At 38.5% G+C, this 18,086-nt stretch overlaps 2 protein-coding genes across 10 annotated transcripts in view; one reads left to right on the top strand and one right to left on the bottom strand.

Moving 5' to 3' along the window:
* The window catches only part of myo1b (myosin IB), a 51,443-nt gene extending 46,461 nt beyond the window's left edge, over positions 1–4,982 (bottom strand). For 4 of the 7 annotated variants that reach the window (XM_067515084.1, XM_067515083.1, XM_067515087.1 and 1 more), the window contains exon 1: positions 4,666–4,981. The gene's annotated coding sequence lies outside the window, so the exon portion shown is untranslated. Of the gene's footprint in view, positions 1–4,665 lie in introns of all 7 variants that reach the window. The other 3 variants (XM_067515082.1, XM_067515085.1, XM_067515089.1) reach the window with 2 other exon arrangements.
* Positions 4,983–5,706: 724 nt separating this feature from the next.
* On the top strand, positions 5,707–16,714 carry LOC137132517 (eIF5-mimic protein 2-A-like). 3 transcript variants are annotated; one of them, XM_067515091.1, is made up of 13 exons: positions 5,712–6,006; positions 6,714–6,787; positions 9,358–9,477; positions 11,546–11,722; positions 12,003–12,097; positions 12,209–12,274; positions 12,425–12,560; positions 13,962–14,071; positions 14,307–14,477; positions 14,755–14,901; positions 15,440–15,578; positions 15,830–15,952; positions 16,111–16,714. In XM_067515091.1, the coding sequence occupies exons 3-13, from the start codon at positions 9,432–9,434 to the stop codon at positions 16,149–16,151; spliced, it is 1,251 nt and encodes a 416-aa protein (XP_067371192.1). In that variant the 5' UTR covers positions 5,712–6,006; positions 6,714–6,787; positions 9,358–9,431; the 3' UTR covers positions 16,152–16,714. The 3 variants fall into 3 exon arrangements, with proteins under 3 accessions (XP_067371193.1, XP_067371192.1, XP_067371191.1); XM_067515090.1 differs by lacking the exon at positions 9,358–9,477 and having other exon boundaries at positions 5,714–6,006; XM_067515092.1 differs by lacking the exons at positions 9,358–9,477; positions 12,209–12,274 and having other exon boundaries at positions 5,707–6,006.
* Positions 16,715–18,086: the final 1,372 nt, after the last annotated feature.

Below are 18,086 nucleotides of genomic sequence, written 5' to 3'. Positions count from 1 at the left end.
GCTTCTCTTAACATACATCCTTCACATGGCTGGATCTGAGACTTTTCTGTACTTGGCAAATCCTGCAAGAATGACGTGTGCATGTCAAAATTCAATAATTGGCGAAGGTCACCACTGAGTCACTGTTGATCCTACATATTGCATACAGCACAAGACACAGAATTAATTTTAAATTGGAATTTGATCTATAATACCCACAGATTAACATGCTATATTTAGAAAAGCTAAATTGCTCAAATAAAAACACGAATGAGACATTTTATTATCTAAAGTCTGTTCCGGGACCTAGGATTTCAATGTATTACCCACAATATTAGGATACATGCTTTGCTTCCTGCCTCTGCCACTGACCTAGATTTCCCAGCAAGATCAAACTACAGGGGAAAACATGGAAATTCACCATTAAATGTACATACATTATTTACAGGCCCTAGACTGGGGCCACAAGGTCTGTCTTTTAGTATGGAAAGAAGTAATTCAACCTTAAAGCCAACGTCTGAGCAAGCATTCACATATAAAACATATAAGCAATGAAAACACAAAACGTTATTGTTAGGATGCACGTACTTTATTAAAAATAAAGCTGCTCTTTGGTGTCCATTTTAAAATAAACCCATTTTATGTCACAGACTACAATGACATGGTCATTGAGTAAGAAATAATTATTGTGCGAGTTACCCAGAGATGATTTGGTGTCACTGGGAGTGGCTGTTGGAGAGCACAGCAGTGTTTATGTGCAAACAAATGATAATAAAATCTATTACGCAGCATAACAGTCTGTTAATTCCCTGCAGATCAGGCTGGCCTTGTCACAGGGCAGAGGAGTCACAACATCACACAGCACTGGCAATCACAGAGATTAAAGCTCTTTCTAATGGAGCAGCAGGGAGGGAGGCTGTGCCAAAGAGCAGGCCAAGACAGGGAGGACAGGGTTTTTAGAGGGGCAGAGAGCATGCAGCTGCCTGGGAAAGTGACCTGGAATCTAGAGTCCCTCAACACCTCTCTGAGTGTAGATGTGTGTCAGTGTGAGCAAGCACACAAACTGGCAACTAAAAATGTTTTTGAACATTTTGCACTGACTGACTACAAACAAATAACTTTGTATAATTTACTGTCACAAATGCATACATTTGATAACTGAAAAAGTAGAAAAGTTAAGACCGCACAGACGTTCCCCTATTAGCTCAGTAGCATTTCAATTAAATTGAGTTTTCATGCAACATAACTACCCGGCCTGGTTAAACATAAACCAGTAACTCAAACAAACACTGCTCTATATTTACAATACAACTCAAACAGCAGGGGAGCGCTAATACTTGTTGGTCTACAAAACACAAGCCTACAGCTGGCAGTAAAGATGATAAATGATCCGACATTGAGATCATAATGAGATGACTGAGAACTTATTATCTTCGTCAAAGACATTCTCTTCATCAGATTCTTACTGTGGTAGATGAGTTAATCGACCTAAACTGGAACACTTCTGGTAATACCACATGATAGATTTCTAAGATTTTGGGTGGCAGAGCTAAACAGGACTGCTGTTATGCACCAGTTCCACTTGGCCACATATTTACTCCTAACTTCAGCTTGCAAGCTGACCACTAAAACACTAGATCTAGCTGGACTAGTGTTGTTTACTTATCCTTTGCATTTAGTCTCCACAGTACGCAATTTTGTTCAATAATAACTCCTTGAAACTAGGCTGAGCAAGATAAAAAGCTAGCTAATAGCAAGTTATCAAGCTTGCTAGCTAAGCTTGGCTGCTAATAACATCAGGTCCACACAGCTAACTTAAAGGTTATATTTGTATTGTCAACTGCTAACTTATTGAAGGACCAGGCACTCCCTTAAAATGGCTTATTACTGGTCAATGGGACAAATTTCCGAGTGAAACTTACTTACCTACCATATTGAAAATGTTCTTCTTCCCTACCAAGTAAATGACGTATTTGTGGAAATTAAATAATTTGAATTTGTCACATTACAAAGTTCGACTGCTGGTGTGACCATGCTTCGGGAAAAGCATATGTGTTTCTGATTTCATTAGCGAAGTGAGACACCGCACTCAACGGGCTCATAAAAGTGAAGCACTTAAATGGAATCCAGGCATTGTGAACCTTGCCTTTCCCAATGTAATATAAACATGTTTGTTTAGTACATACAAGTTTAATGTCTTATTTAATTTTAAATTTGTAATCAAAACTTTAGAGAGAAAGGAATGTTAACTTTTATTTTGACAAATGGCGAAGATTAAGTAAAGGATAAACACTGGCAAGGTCCGGTTTTTCTTTTTTTCTGGACAGAGAACTCTCACTCCTCTTTCCTTTGTGCATTTATTACGATCTTGCAATGCTATAATTTTTGTACATGAATACACTCTAATGTTCCAGCTAGTTAGCAGCTTCACCGCCGTCTACACAACAGGCAGTCAAACTATTGGTTTGGCTTGGTTTCCTATAAGTAAATGGAGATTGCAGCTGTAGCCTACTTGAAAAAGCTACGATGAACTGAATCAAAATGTATTTTTACTTCAGCTCCTTAAAGAAACAAAGGAAGTAAAGTTAAAACATTTAAGTTGACTCAGTGGAAAATGTTCTGAGTCACACTAAGAAAGATCTACTCTATTGCAAAAGGTACTAAGTATCATTAAGGGAACTTTGGATGGTGCCTGACTTCAGAAGAATCCTTCTGTGAGTGAAGCTGCTGAAGGCTTTTTAAGGTCCATTCAGTGGATCTGAACGTGTGCCCATTTGTATCTGCTGATGCAAGGTTAACACAAGACACACGCCTCACTACACTAAGCTGCACAGGCAGACAAGTGCAAACACCATTCATCACCATGGAGCTTGCTGAGGGACTTTGGTCCTCTCTACACACATTACACCCAAAGCATCTCACCCAACTGTGCTCACGAAGGGGCTTTTGGCACATTGTTGCTACTGAGGCTGCTACTGAGTAGGCCAATAGTCCTATACACTGTCATCTTCCAAGTCTGAGTTAAATGGTTGTTACTTTTTCCAGCCATCTCTTGGCAACTCTAAAAGCTTCCCACACACACTTTCACATTCATCTTGCATCACTGTTTGATCAGTGTGGGTAATAAAATTCCCCATCTGGTTTCTCAACTGAGACTCTGGCCAACAGAGGTGGTAAATATTTGTTTTAAACCACAAAGAGGACACAATCTTTATATAGGTTTAAAAAAAAAAAAAAAAAAAAGTGTCATCTTCTCCTCTTGGCATTTAAAGTTCACAAATTAGGAGGTGAAAAACTACAGGGGTCAAGGAATAGAAACTCTCCACAATTAACCTAACATGCATGGGTTGGACTGTGGGAGGGTACTGGAGTACCCAGAGGAAACACATGCAAGAATGGGTAGAACACGCTAACTCCACACAGAAAGGCTGCAGGTAGATCCAAACTGGGGAACTTCTAGCTGCAAGGCAGCAGCGCTAACCACTTCACTGCTGCCCCCTAAACCGAGTCATGCTATCAAAAAACAAATAAAACGAATCAAGGGCAAAGTCAAGGAGAATCTCATGTTTAGACTGAGTATTATCAGCAGTTCCTGTAGTCTTTTATTCTGACCTCAACCTCAGTTGGCAATACAGCAAATATATTTTGTTCAATAGAACCACTGCAAAAAATCCCATACATACATTTATACATAGCATTTCTTTCCTTACTGCATTATTGCTTTCCTAGTATTAGCCATCTTCTAATGTAATGTAACTTGATTTAAATATGTAGCTTTCTTCGTTAAGGTTCTCCCCATAAGCCCTTCCTCTCCTTTTCTGATTCTTTGAGTTGCAGTCTGGATCCCACTGGGGAACCGAGCAGCAAAAAACGTCGACTTTGACAGGGGGGGGGGGGGGGGATTTAGGGATATTTCTCAGCGAGGTGAATAGTTTTATTCATCCAGTCGATGCTGAGAAATAATTTATTCCAGTCAGTAGCATATTAAGATATCTTAAAACCAGAGACATACTGGAAAGGAAACTCACCTCAAGTCATTTTTCATAGCCAACGTTGATCCTTTTCCCCCTGTATCCCCATTGATGAGTGTATATAAAGTGAGGCTGTAACTAATGAAAAGCATGATTGTTTCACTTTGTATGACCCGAGTTTATGGTTTTGATTTCCCCCGTGTGAGCACACACGGAGCTGTACATGTACGTATGTTCAGTTCCCGCTACTGTGCCTACTTTTTTTCGCTTTGCACGGAGTTTGGGAGTTGATACATCTGCTACTGTGTCCTGCTGCTGTGGGCTTGACTCTTGAATTACAAAGCCGGTGCTTCAAAGCCCGCAGATGTAGGCAATTAGCGACCGCGCTTTTCATTAACATCGCTACACGAACAGTGGGTTGAGAGGAATAGTGACATTACACTCGAACAAAGTCAACACGCAAGTTTTGTCCTCGGAGCACTGCAATACTTCCACAAAGACAAAGAAAGATTAAAAAAAAAAAAAAAAACCCAACCCCCTCCTGTCCGAAGTGGGGAAGAATGAATGAGTTGGGAAGCAGACGGTCTAAATGCAGAGTTAACTTTTGAGAAAAGTTGCTGCAAGTTCAACAATGTTTCACAGACAACACACCAAAGACTCGTAATTAACGTTTAGATTTTCTGCACACACCCAAAGCAGAAGATGTTAAACTTGCCTCTCAGTGACTGCAGGAGTTGCTCCGTCTCGTCCTAAATCCACTACGAACAAAAGTACGATCCCAAAAGTGCTTCACCAAGTGTGCGAGTGCCTCCTGAAGCCCTTTTCCCTGATGTCTTTAGTTGAACTAGTGTCTGTTGTGCTATATGAGGCGGAACGTGGCTCTTTTTCGGACCTCAGCATGGATGTCTGGCTGGACGTGAATGCGAAAGGTCCACCGGGTAGGGAGTGGCCGGAGCGGTGTGTGTAGTCTAGCGTTCCCCCTAATCACCTCCAGTGCGGAGGCTGGCCGGGTCTGATCTGTGGTGCTTTCAGATGTTGTTGGAAATATTGCCGTTTCATTGTTTTGGGTTCACGCGGAGCTGCCCTTCACGATTCCGCGATTCACGATCGTGCGTAAATATTTAACTTCCCAACAGGTTTCAACCACGTTGAACAATGATCAATCACCACCAATTTCTAAGGTTTAGAAAGATATTCAATTAGCAGAATTTAATATTTACATATTGGGCATTCTAAAGGTTGAGGTGTTTTCTTTTTCTTTTCTGGTAGGTTATGTGGAAAACGTATGATGAATGAATGTGGGGCGGATGGTATAGCAGGCCTAAAAGAAGTGGGTTTTAAATTATCTAGCGTACAATTATGAATGTAATATTGACGATTAGGCTCAATCAATGCACTCAATGCAATGTTTAAAAAGCAGGCTAAAAATAACACGTTTTCTTTGAACATTATGCCTAAAAAGTTCCTGAAATTAAAACCAAGATTTACGAGGTGAACGACAACGCAACATTAAAGTTTTCCCTTCGCTCCACAGACAGAAAAACGCCGTCAACCCGGCAGCACAACACCCCCCTCCTGTGTCTTAATTCTAGATAGCAACGACTTGTTGACAGCTTGTCTAATGATACTAGACGAGTGAATAGAGGGTTAAAGGGTTAAAATTGATAAGCAACTTTGTTAATGGAAGGAAGAGAGCAGTGTAGTTGAAACTTGTGTCCTGATCCCCTTGTAACTACTTTACGGAGTTTAAATAAAATACTATGTATAATATATAACAACCACAACAATAAATGCAATCGTTAGTTTTGGTACTAAACTGGATAGCAAAGTTTAATAGGGTAGGTCATCTCTTATAACACGTATTTTCTTTCCTGTAACAGTTTATTCCTCACATATTCAGTGACCTACATAGATCGTGTTAATGCGCCTGCGCTGTTATAGTGTAACGTTTATAGCGTGTGGCTTTTCTCCTTTTTCACCTGGAATTGATTGTGTTGGAGTCCTGCGTTACTAATTTTTTTTACACCGGCATTTTTTGCTCTTAAAGAGGATTTCGGTGAGTTGCAATTAGTTTTAAAGTAACCGAGATTATGTTATATATTTAAACCTGTTGTGACGCGCTGTAAAGAAAAATAAAGAAGGCAGAACGTATCCACAGCGTTAGCTTAGTTAGCTAGCTGAGCACTGCTGTGCGTTATCTGAAGTCAAGAGATTCTGAAATCACAGCTTTATGTCAGTTTGACTGATATGTATCGTTAGCAAATGTTGTGCCATGTAACCCATCAACCTTAATAACGTTACAGCGGTCTTTTCTGGTAGACAAGTGTCCAAGTCTGTTGGTATGTAACGTTTGCTATACTACACAACATATCACAACCATCTACTGGTAACGTTACTAACAGTAAAGGCGTTAGTTAACCAGTTACCTCAACCGAAATGAATGTTTGTATGTTCAATTTGTGACTATTACATTACATGCAATTATTATCAAAGACCTGTCAAGCAACGTAACTTTAAACTAACTTTGCAACTCTTCCATATTTCACCTCGAATTCCATGTAATTCCCTGTTGCTTACCATGAATTAGGTTCTCATAATCTCTTTCAACTCAGACTACTGTGTGACACTAGCCTGTGTCTTCAGTTGAAGGACTATGCACAAAGCATAGCAATGGAGTTTTTCTTTGCAGTATTTCATACATAAAGAAAACATTGCATTCATGTATAATCATGTTCCTATTTCCTTTCTCCTTTTGTCTCCCAGAGTGTCTTTTATGAGTAATCAAAAGCAGCAGAAACCTACGCTAACAGGCCAGCGTTTCAAAACTCGAAAAAGAGGTAAAAACCTTCAAAAGAGCAATCACACCATTCTGCACATTTGAACTAAAACTAATGCATTATTTTGTAGCGGACTTAGATTTAAGATGCAGTGATTCTGTAATTTTCTTCTCACAGTCTTACTTTGTTTTTGGTGAGGAAATACTCTAAATATGCCTATTCTGAATATTCCTAGATTAAAGCAATTAAAGATTAAAGCAAAATTTGAGAACAGTCTATCCTAAGAATTACAGGCTAATCTGAGTTAATTTCAAAGCGTCAGTATAAATATTTAGAATATTAATTTCTGTCAAAACTAACATGTTCAATCAATGAGCAGCTCTTTGGCAACTAAATTGAACTTGGTTTTGTTTTCTGTGGTCCTTGTTTTATATGTGTTAAATAAATGTGAATCAGAATTTCAAAATTCAAGCTAAATTAAAATGTCCCAAAGGTAAAGGGGCTATAGTACTAGAAGAAGAACAACCTTTATTTTCATTGAACACAAATACAGTTGTGGCCAAAAATATCGGCACCCTTGCAATTCTCTCAGAAAATTGTTGCAGTTGCCAATGTTTTGGTATTCACGTGCTTATTGTTTTTGTTTGCACAACACAAAAAAAAGAAAAGTCACACAGAACTAAAAAAGGGACTGAACAAAATTATTGGCACCTTGTCAAAATTGTAAGAAATAATTGCTTTTCAAGTATGTGATGCTCCTGTAATTTGTATTTAGACACACTTGTGGCAGGTAACAGCTGTGGGCAATATAGTAATCACACATGCAACCAGGTAAAATGGAGAACAGTTGACACAACCTTTTGTGTTGTGTGTAACACTGAGCATTGGGAAAAGAAAGAAGTGTAAAGAGGTGTCTGGATTTGAGAGAAGACATTGTGGAAAAACTTGAACAATCACAAGGCTACTAGTCCATCTCCAGAGACCTTAACGTTCCTTTGTCCACTGTGCACAGTGGCATCAAGAGGTTTACAGCCCATGGCACTATAGCTAACCGACGTGGACGGAAGAGCAAAATTAATGATACATTACAACGAAGGATTGTTCGAATGGTGGATAAAAAACCCTGATTAACTTCCAAACAATTTCAAGCTGATCTGCAGACACAGGGTACAACAGCGTCAGCTCGCACTGTCCATCATCATCTGAATGAAAAGGGACACCTATGGTAGGAGACCCAGGATGACACCACTACTGACACAAAGGCAAGGACTGGGGTTTGTCAAAAGTTAAGTGACAAAACCACAATCCTTCTAGGACAGATGAGACAAAAGTAGAGCGTTTAAGGAGATCACAACACTGTTTACAGAAAAAGAAAGGAGGTCTTCAAAGAAAAGATCATCATCCCTACAGTCAAACATGGTGAGGGTTCAAAGATGTTTTGTGGTTGCTTTGCTGCTTCTGGCCCTGGATGCTTTGACTGTGTGAGCAGTATCAGGAAATCAAATGATTACCAAAGAATTATGGGGTGCAACGTAGTGGCCAGTGTCAGAAACCTGTGTCTCCACCAGAGGTCATGGGTCTTCCAGCTTGACAATGTGAGAAGGCATCCTTCAAATCTGAATGACCTGGAGCAGTTTGCAAAACTAGTGTGGTCCAAAATTTCAGTAGAGAGGTGTAAGAAACTCATTCATGGTTACAGGAGGCGATTTCATTTCAGTTATTTTTTCCAGGGTGCTATCAAATATTAAGTTAAGGGTACCAATCATTTTGTCCAGTGCATTTCTTGGGTTCTGTGTGGAATTGAATCAGATTTGACTTCTCTTATGTTTATTTGTGTTGTTCCAGTGCGAACAAAAACCATAAGGTTGTGAATACCAAAAGAATTTTCTAAGAGAAGGATTGCATTTTCTGACAGAATTGAAAGTGTGCCAATATTTTGGGCCGTGAGTTTACATATTGCACATGCATGTTACAGTGAAATTCTTTCTCTGCATTTAACCACCCACGGAGCTAGACAGACACACCTGGTGGGTAGGCTGGGATTTGGCATCCGGCAACTTCTGCATCCCATCCTGCTGCTATGCCCAGCTACTAGAAAACTACTGCTACTCAATAAATAATTAAATAGATTCATAGAGCATTCAGTGCAAAGGAGGCTTTGTTGAAAAAGCAGTTTGTTTGAGAAATCTAACTGTAAAGATTTTGAACAGCCGTCAAATAAATTATTGCAGATTACAGAAAATAAGAAATTGTGTCGCAGTTGAGGGACACGGGAGCTTTTGTGTGGTATGCTCACCGTTTCCGATCCATCTAAATGAGCTCAGTCAACCTAGCTAATTGGATTTTGACTGGTCTATTTATAACATGCCATATTTGAACTGGTATTATCATCTGTGTGGTCACATAAGTGGCTCATACATTAAAATGCACACTGTGACGGCATCTGTGAGGTCACACACCATTCATAACTAAAACAACAGGATAATATACAGTGTTATTTTCTGTCACAAATAATGTCACAAGCTTAACCCCGTTTTGGGGACATTGTTATTAAAAAATGTTTTTACATAATCAATTAGTCTCTTGTTTATTTTGTGAAAAGTAAACATTTTCTATCTATGTTTAATGAGGCATGTAGAGGCGATCTTACTCGAATCTGACGAATCTGACGCTCCAGCAAATACTTCACTCCAGAGATCGTTGTATGAGGAACATTGAACCTTTATTGTACTTGCTTCTCAACTTAAAAGGTAAACTACAAAGGCAACCATCAAAGGCAAACTATCAATTCTATATGATGTCACTAATGACGTCATCAGTACACAGAAACATAACACAACACACAATACAGTACGGTTCACAATACATACTACGTAAAACAAACTAAAACTGAACTTTAAGCTGAGCAAACCCTTTGTTGGCCCTTTGGATAACCGTTTAATGAGGCTGCATTTTTAGGTAACTCACCAAGTGGTTATTGAAACGTTCACATAATTAGTTTACTTTATTACTGAAAATCATGAAGTGTATTCATATGCTAGTCAACAACACCAGTTGTAAATGAAAAAATTTATCATTTAAGCCACAATAAAAACAATTTTTAAATAATTGCTTTGATAATGTGTGGATAGCGTCACATACACTGGTGTTGGCTGCATCTCACTAGTACTGGTGATTTACTTAAACTTACTTTTTTGCTGATGATGTTAAAGTTATCCTACTGTTTAGATTGTAAGGGAGTATTTAAAGTTTTGATCCACGTATTGCAAAGGATTCTTGAACATCTGTCTTTAATGTCTAGTACTGCTTTAAACCCAATTTCAGATTTATGCAACCCTTTTTATATCTATGAAAGGTAAAACAAATGTTAATTTAACTGTGTTTTTACCCTGCAGACTAAATATAGTTTCACAAATCATTTTGTCTTTCCAAAGTGACAGTGACACGGTCTTTAAGCTCTCACTGTTATAAAGTCCAGATTTTGCAAGTCTAGGAAGTGAAACACCCTTTTTTTGTTTTTCATGAATAATTTCTCAAACCTGAAACTGTGTTAATGACGTCTCTTTGCGAATCATGTTCAGGTTTGACAAGTGCAAATGAGGTGATTTGTAAGAAATGATTGGTCTTATTGTAGTCTGGTGGATAAAAAAAAATGTAGTGAAGTTACTGATTCATATATATAAAATTGTTGCAAATGGCTTTAAACAGGGCACATCACAGTTTCACATCAATAAATTGATTTAAAAATGCAGTATTGTTGCTTAATTATGCTGTAGTATCATTGTAATTTAAAATTCCCTTGAACTGCCCCATTTTGGAGACTGTAAACTTGAGCATGTTTGTACTATTTGTATTTGTAGAGATCGGTGTAATATAGTTCTTGCAGAAAGACGAGGCCAATGTGATTCTTTAGAAAACTAGATTCAGTAATACCAAGTTTTCATAATGGCAAACTTAATACAAACTTCAGTAAACATAAAAAAAACTAAAACCTATTCATAGTTGGTGTGACCACCTTTTTAAAACGCTGCAAATTGGTACCATTGTGCAATTGCACTCTGTTTTTCAACATCTTGGAAAACTTGCCACAGTTTAGACTGTATCACAGTCTTGTCTCTTCATGAAATGTTAGTCTGACTCTGATGCTGAAGGCTCTGTGGGGAGCATATCATCTGTTGTGGGGCTCCTTGATATCCCTGCCTGTGAAAATAATTCGTTATGACTTAGCTGTATGTTTGGTTCGCTGATGATTTTGACTGTTCAATAAAGATCTAAACATCTAATGTGTACAACACTGTTTTTTTGTTGATTTAGGTTATTATACCTGTCTGACGTATCTTAAGTCAGTTAAAACAGTATTTACAGATTATCAAGCATTTTTACAGTAATGAAGCTCAAACAATTAAACTTTTTTTTTTCTTTTTCTTTCTAGAAAACTTCAATAGGTATTTGGTAGGAGCAATAAAGTTAAAGTCTTACCAAATTACTAAGCACTTGTTTGGATATTCTTTGTTCTTTTTAACCACGTCTCCACCAATTGCAATTGCTTAATTGTCTTAAAATCATCAACACAGGAATATGATATGGTATATGATAATGATCACTGAAGACCATGCTTATTTGTTCACTGAGGGGAACACGTCTCCCCCAAACCTGGCAAAAAAACTTGATTTTATTTTTTATTTTTTTCACTGCCACTGAAGAGCAAACAAACACAAACGTGTCCTAAGCATGGGTGTAGATATGTTATTTGAAATCATGTAACCTCATAACTGAATGTCATGGATAAACTGGAATAAATACCTGTTTTTCCATCAGATGAAAAGGAGAGGTTTGACCCTTCACAGTTTCAGGAGAGCATTGTACAAGGTCTAAACCAAACTGGCCCTGATTTGGAGGCTGTCACAAAGTTCCTTGATGCATCTGGGGCCAAGCTTGACTACAGACGCTATGCTGAGACTCTATTCGACATCCTGGTGGCTGGTGGAATGCTGGGTAAGTACAAGGACGGATTGGTTTGCCTTTACAGAAAACATTTTCATGTTAATAATGGTGAAGCCTGCCTGTCTGTACTCTGTAGCACAGAGTAATAGTAGCTTGAGAAAGTAGAAATAAGCAAACAAATGTCTTCAGTTGTGTCTTGACTTTGATATTACAATTGAAACACTTTTTAAATAAGTACAAAAATAATGAACATTTTACAACAGTAGAGAGAAAAAGAAAAGCCAGCCATACGAAATATAAGCCTCTCAAACTAAAGACTGCTTTTTTCCAGCCCCAGGGGGTAGCTTGTCTGATGACGTGACCTGCACAGATGTCTGTCTCTTCAAAGCACAGGAGGACATGCAGACCATGCAGTCATATGCACAGGTGAATGCCATTGATCAGTTTGCAGTGTTAACTCAGGAAATCTTAAAAAAAAATCGGTTTGGTTTTCTGTTTTATCACAGTGCAAAAAATACTGTTTGTTTGTTTTTTAAGGTTTTTAACAAGCTCATCAGGCGTTACAAATACTTAGAGAAAGGATTTGAGGAGGAGATTGAAAAGGTTTGATTTTTTTGTTTGTTGTTTTTGATAAAGACGTTTCAAAAACGTAGCCTTTCTGTCAATATCAGGTTCCTTGATTGCTGACCATTTTATTCTAATAGAAAATACTACAAACCAACAGGATTGTGGTTGTATGTTTTGTCTCTGCAGCTGCTGCTGTTTCTCAAGGGCTTCACAGAGTCTGAGCGCAACAAGCTGGCCATGCTCACAGGAATTCTGCTGGCCAACGGCAATCTGTCTGCATCCATTCTCAGCAGCCTCTTCAATGAAAACCTGGTCAAAGAAGGTACCCACTTATCCACCTCCTAGGTGCGCATGGTTGTGTTATCGGTTGTTTAGCAGATGTGGTTTGCAGGTAGAAGTTACACTGAAATGAAATAAAATAAGGGGAGAGAATCATCTTGTCTTCTCCCTTGTTCTTTATTTTCTTTCTCTATCTACTACATGTTAATTAAAATGTTTTTAAATGATCTGTCCTTGTCTTATCTCACTTTCCTGCTAACAACTCACTTTTTTAAAATGCATGTCTTCACAATGACTTACTACTATTTAAGAAAAAAAAAATACAATGAACAATTTGAATGACATGCGTAGGTCTGCATAGATGATTTGCAGTTTTTGAGTAATTCAATTAATTGTCCTTCCATTGGGACTGACATTTTTATGACAATTCTTTTATTTGAATCCTTCCATATGAGTTCCAAATGCTTTTGGCTATTTTTTTGCCGTTTTGAATTACTTGCCTCAAACCAACACAAGGGCTCACGCTAATTTTTTTCTGGAAAGATAACTATAGTAAGCATTTTCCCCTTGTAAGTGAAGTGATAAATTCTATTTCCTATTATTGAATACACAACAGAACATTTAGGTTTAAACTGTTGTAGCTAGAGCGATTTGAAAACTTGGCTACAGCTATGACATTCCTGATCACCTTCAAAGAACTAGTGCCAGCTAAAACTCAAACTATAGCTCAACTAGTGCTGATTTTTTTCACACCAATACTGATAATAATATTTAAGACTCCAGCTAATATTTTATTTATGTATTTACATAAGTGTAGATAAATATCCCTTAAAATGGTGAAGCAAGAATTGGGCCAGATATGCAGTAAGTACAGTGCAACATTTTCCTGTTACTAGGTGACAAAAAAAGGTAATGCAAACAATGTTTCTCAGCTGGACACTGTTCCCTACTTCAATTTCTTCTTACAAATGAAATGACTTGCTCCAAAAACAGTTTATATTTCTGTCTTTTGCTTGCAATGCTGAAAAGATTGGCCATGGAATGTACAGCTTCAGCCCCACAGTGGCAGCAGGTGATCAACATTTGGCTTCATGGATTAAGATCTTTTCAAAGATGGGATTGATTTTTAGGAGGCTGTTGCCTATATCTCATCTTTAAAGTCACAGAAATTTTTCTCATTGAAACCGTATTGTATTTTGTCAATCAGTATGATCAGCCACAACATGGTGGTGTCAGCGTTGTGACATTTTAAGGTGCCTATTGAAATGCCCGTGGCCCAAACTAAATGTGTGCATTGCAGCATTGTTTTTATGAGGCATTGTTCCAGTTAAAACCTATCTAATCACATCCTGTGTAGTTGTTTATCAATGTATTACTCACGCCTAACTTTATCCCGGCAGGTCTGTTACCAACAGCTGATTCATATTTTTATGCATTTGTTCAGGTGTTTCAGCGCCCTTTGCTGTAAAACTTTTCAAATCCTGGCTTTCTGAAAAGGACATCAGTTCTCTCGCTGCCAGTCTCCGAAAGGTTGGCATGGACAATAGGCTCATGGTGAGAATGACATTGTAAATACAAAATCTTGACAGGTTTAGATAAAAAGATTTGATCCTGCCCATTATGAGTCAAGTGTGTATGGTTGCTCTGAAGAATGTTTGAAAATAAAATTAATAATCAGCTTTGATTTAACAATGCTCAAAAGTACCGTGCCATCCAGTATCTTAATTGCTGAAGAAGGCTTATGTGCTGCAAAGAGTGTGCCTCAATTTTTGACTCTGTGCATTTTCAGGAGCTGTTCCCTGCCAACAAGCGCAGTTGTGAACACTTTTCAAAGTATTTCACAGACGCTGGGCTCAAAGAGCTTGCGGACTTTGCCAGAAACCAGCAGTCCTTAGGTGCTCGCAAGGAGCTGCAGAAAGAACTCGAGGAGCAGATGTCACGTGGAGACCCACTCAGAGATGTAAGCCCTTATATAATTTCAGCTTCTTTTACACCAACTGAGTTTTTTTATGTCAACACTGAGGATGGCACAATTATTTACCTTGTAACCTCTGGACCCCCCTCCCCCCCACCTTTGGTGGAGAAAAAGATGTATGTAATCAGTTAAATGTTGCTGAGATTCTGTCAAGCTGCACCTATTATCTGCACCTGCCAGGGTTGTCAGTCATAAAATGTTTGTGGGATTTGATAAGCCTCAACATGTGTTGTCCATGGTTTTCCTGCTTTGGGCCATACAGATCATTGCATACATCCGAGAGGAAATCAAGAAGAACAACATCTCTGAGCAGACAATGATTGGACTAATTTGGTCCAGTGTAATGAGCTCTGTGGAGTGGAACAAGAAGGAGGAGCTAGTCACAGAACAAGCCATCAAACATCTAAAGGTGACACTGCGGTTATCTGGCTCTGCTGTTTTTTGATTCTGTGACAACACATTCAGAAAATTCTTAGGGAACTTAAATACTGCTTCAGTGATAAATCAAAAGTTAATCATCCTGTGCACAGATGTGCACTTACTAATCCAACGTTCAAAACTGGAGCAGGACAAACGAAGTGTTTAATAGGGAAACTTCCAGTGCACTCAACTGACTTTTAGATCTGGAGTTTATTAATAATCGTACATGAAACCATTTGCGAGCGACCCATTTTGCACAACAGCTTCTTCTATGAGCAAGCTTGAAAAACGTGTTATGCGAAACGTCTTGCTAGCAGACTGGTTCATGTACGATTATTAATAAATTGAAGATCTAAAAGTCTGTTGTGTGCCTCAGAGATGTTTCAGAATCCAGGCTGCTGTAGGCTTTGAACTTAGCAGAGAAGATAATTGATTTTTTTAACCTAAAGCCATTCCACCAGTGAAGTGGAAATAATGTAGGAAACCTGAAAAATATCCTGTGTGAATTTTGTCTTTTACCTTCTCAGCAATACAGCCCGCTGTTGAAGGCTTTTACCTCCCAGGGCCTCTCTGAACTCACTCTCTTGCTGAAGATCCAGGAGTACTGTTACGACAACATCCACTTCATGAAGGCCTTCCAGAAAATTGTTGTACTGTTCTACAAAGGTAAACTTTTTTTGGTGTGTGTTCATAAGATTGTGTTTTCTTTCCTCACATTTGAGAAAAAAGTTGATTTGTTGTGGGAAGCTATGTAGGCATGTGTGAAAGATACCAGATGGCCAGAGATTATAGCCAAAACTTGTCTTGATTGATGTCGTCAACCTGGCTGGCGACATTTGTTTTTCAAGCACCTGCGGACGCATCTGTGCTGTTGGCGTCATGTTTAATAGACTTTTTTTATTCTATGTTCGTAAAAGCCGATGTCTTGAGTGAGGAGGCAATTCTGAAATGGTACAATGAAGCCCACTTAGCCAAAGGAAAGAGTGTTTTCCTCGAACAGATGAAAAAGTTTGTTGAGTGGCTCAAGAACGCAGAAGAAGGTAAGACCTCAGTGTCTCCCCTATTGTGTCTTTTTCATTCACTAACCTCTATTCGATGCCATACTTTCTATACCACTTATAGGCTCAAATGACATTCTTACTAATGCTTTGTGTGCATCTGAGTGTAGTGATGACTGATGGTTCTTTTTTTTTTAAAGAGTCCGAGTCAGAAGAAGAAGAAGACGAAGAAGCAGACTGAGCTATAAGTGCTATCATGATGTGTATTTCTAAACATAGCACCAGATGCAGTAGGGTTTGCTACTGATGTGTGTTTATATTTTTTTTTTCTTTTTTTCTATTCTGTTCGTCCTCATATCTAGTTCAACTCTAATGTAAGGACTTGAATAGCTTTTTTTGGGGACACAGTTATTGTCTGAATACATTCTTGTACTCTCCTTTATTCTTCTTCTGGAGCCAGTTACAGTTCCACTTAAGCCTCAAAAGTGTTTTTGTTTTTTTTTTGTTTTTTTGGAACGCTGGATCCCTTTTAAATTTGCCCATTTCAAGGCAGATTTCATAGCTATTATTTGCCAGAGGTCTATGTGTATTTATATTATGGTCCTCTACGAGGCAAACTTTTAGAAACCTCGTTTTACATTTCTGGTGATCATGTGACAACTTTAAGTTTTTAGATTTTGTCCACCTCTGCTTTTTTTAAACAATACTAGTGATGGTGCATGTAACAGAACCATGCCAATTTTGTAGGTTTACAGTCGTATGGTTTGACTTTTCAAAATAAATGAAAATGAATTGTTTTCTTTACTGTTTTATGTATTATTTCTGAAAACATATTTTCACATTAAGAAAGAAAGTACTATGGGCATTTAGTGAAAATTTTAATCTGTAGTTATTGACATGCAACCAATCGTGAGAGAAGTTTAAAAATTCACCGCAATCCAGTTGTTGTGTCATGGATCAACTTATGTTCAACTGGTCGAACCCTCCTTGCTTCACCTAATAAAGTAATCAAGAACAGCATCCCAGTGTGCAAGACCTTAGGTGCAAACAATCTCATTCACTTCTCTTCTATCCCACTTTAAATGGTAATTATGGTTCAGTGAAGCATGCAGACATGAGAGTGAGATGGTGATTTAAGGTGGTATGAAAACAAATGTCCATGCCCATTCATTAGGACTGAGTTATTGTAAAATCTCAAGAACATGCTGCTTTGAATTTTGAGTGCACATTTAGCCCAATTCCTGTCCAGTGATGGCAGCATGTTGTCAACTTGGTTTCAATTTCCCAAACCAATCTTTACTTTTTTTTAAACATCAACAGGCCTGGAACAGACCATAATCTTACTCTTTGGAGAAAATTCATGCGTGACTGGGCCTTTTTGTGTGTCTTCCAAAAGAAAATAATTTCCTTTTCCACTAGCTACTATATACAAAATTACCTAGGTCTTGAATGCATTGGAATGGCTATGGTAATGTGCTGTTGGTGTTTGTGACTAAGAATAAGTTAAATCTCGCATTGGCTTTACTCCATAGGCCAGGTAATCCAAAGGAATATACTCTCAATATGAAAGAGCCCAAAGCATTGACTGTTAAATCTGTTTCAGTCGAGGCCAACAGATGGCAGTACGTCCTTAAGAGACGCATTCTGCTCTTATTAAAGTCTTCCAGAGTTTTACAGTAAAGCTCAAATAGAAAATGCCATTTTGAAGAAACCAGACTAGAAAGTATTAGACACAGACACAGGCAAAACTACAAAGTATCTGACATGAGTATTTTCTCTGCCTCTCTGTCCCAGGAGGATTTGTTTGCCTTTTGGTTTTATTTAGTCGCTCTAAAGAACATGAAACAATTTGGGAGAGTGACATGCTGGCAGGGGGAAACAAGGCTGCTTTTGAGATTTGTCTGTGAGAGCGTGTGCATGTCTGCTTGTGTGTAGCCCTGAATGGTAAAGATGCCCCACAGCCCCCACCCAGCCTCTCTCTCTGCAAAGCATTGGCAGTACCATCTTGGTGGGACTGTTATCTGCTTGTTAACAGCATTGCCTCATTTCACATCACACACAGAAAGCTCCTCCCTGCATGTCATTTTGTGCAAGCACTGAGCTTAGTTGTGCGTCGAAGAGAATGCTCCGGTATAATGAGCTGTGCACGGTGAAACATCTGTTTGTTTTGCTTATC

Source organism: Channa argus, chromosome 9 (assembly GCF_033026475.1).
Source record: "Channa argus isolate prfri chromosome 9, Channa argus male v1.0, whole genome shotgun sequence".
Taxonomy (NCBI): domain Eukaryota; kingdom Metazoa; phylum Chordata; class Actinopteri; order Anabantiformes; family Channidae; genus Channa; species Channa argus.
This window is presented reverse-complemented; position numbering and strand designations above follow the sequence as displayed.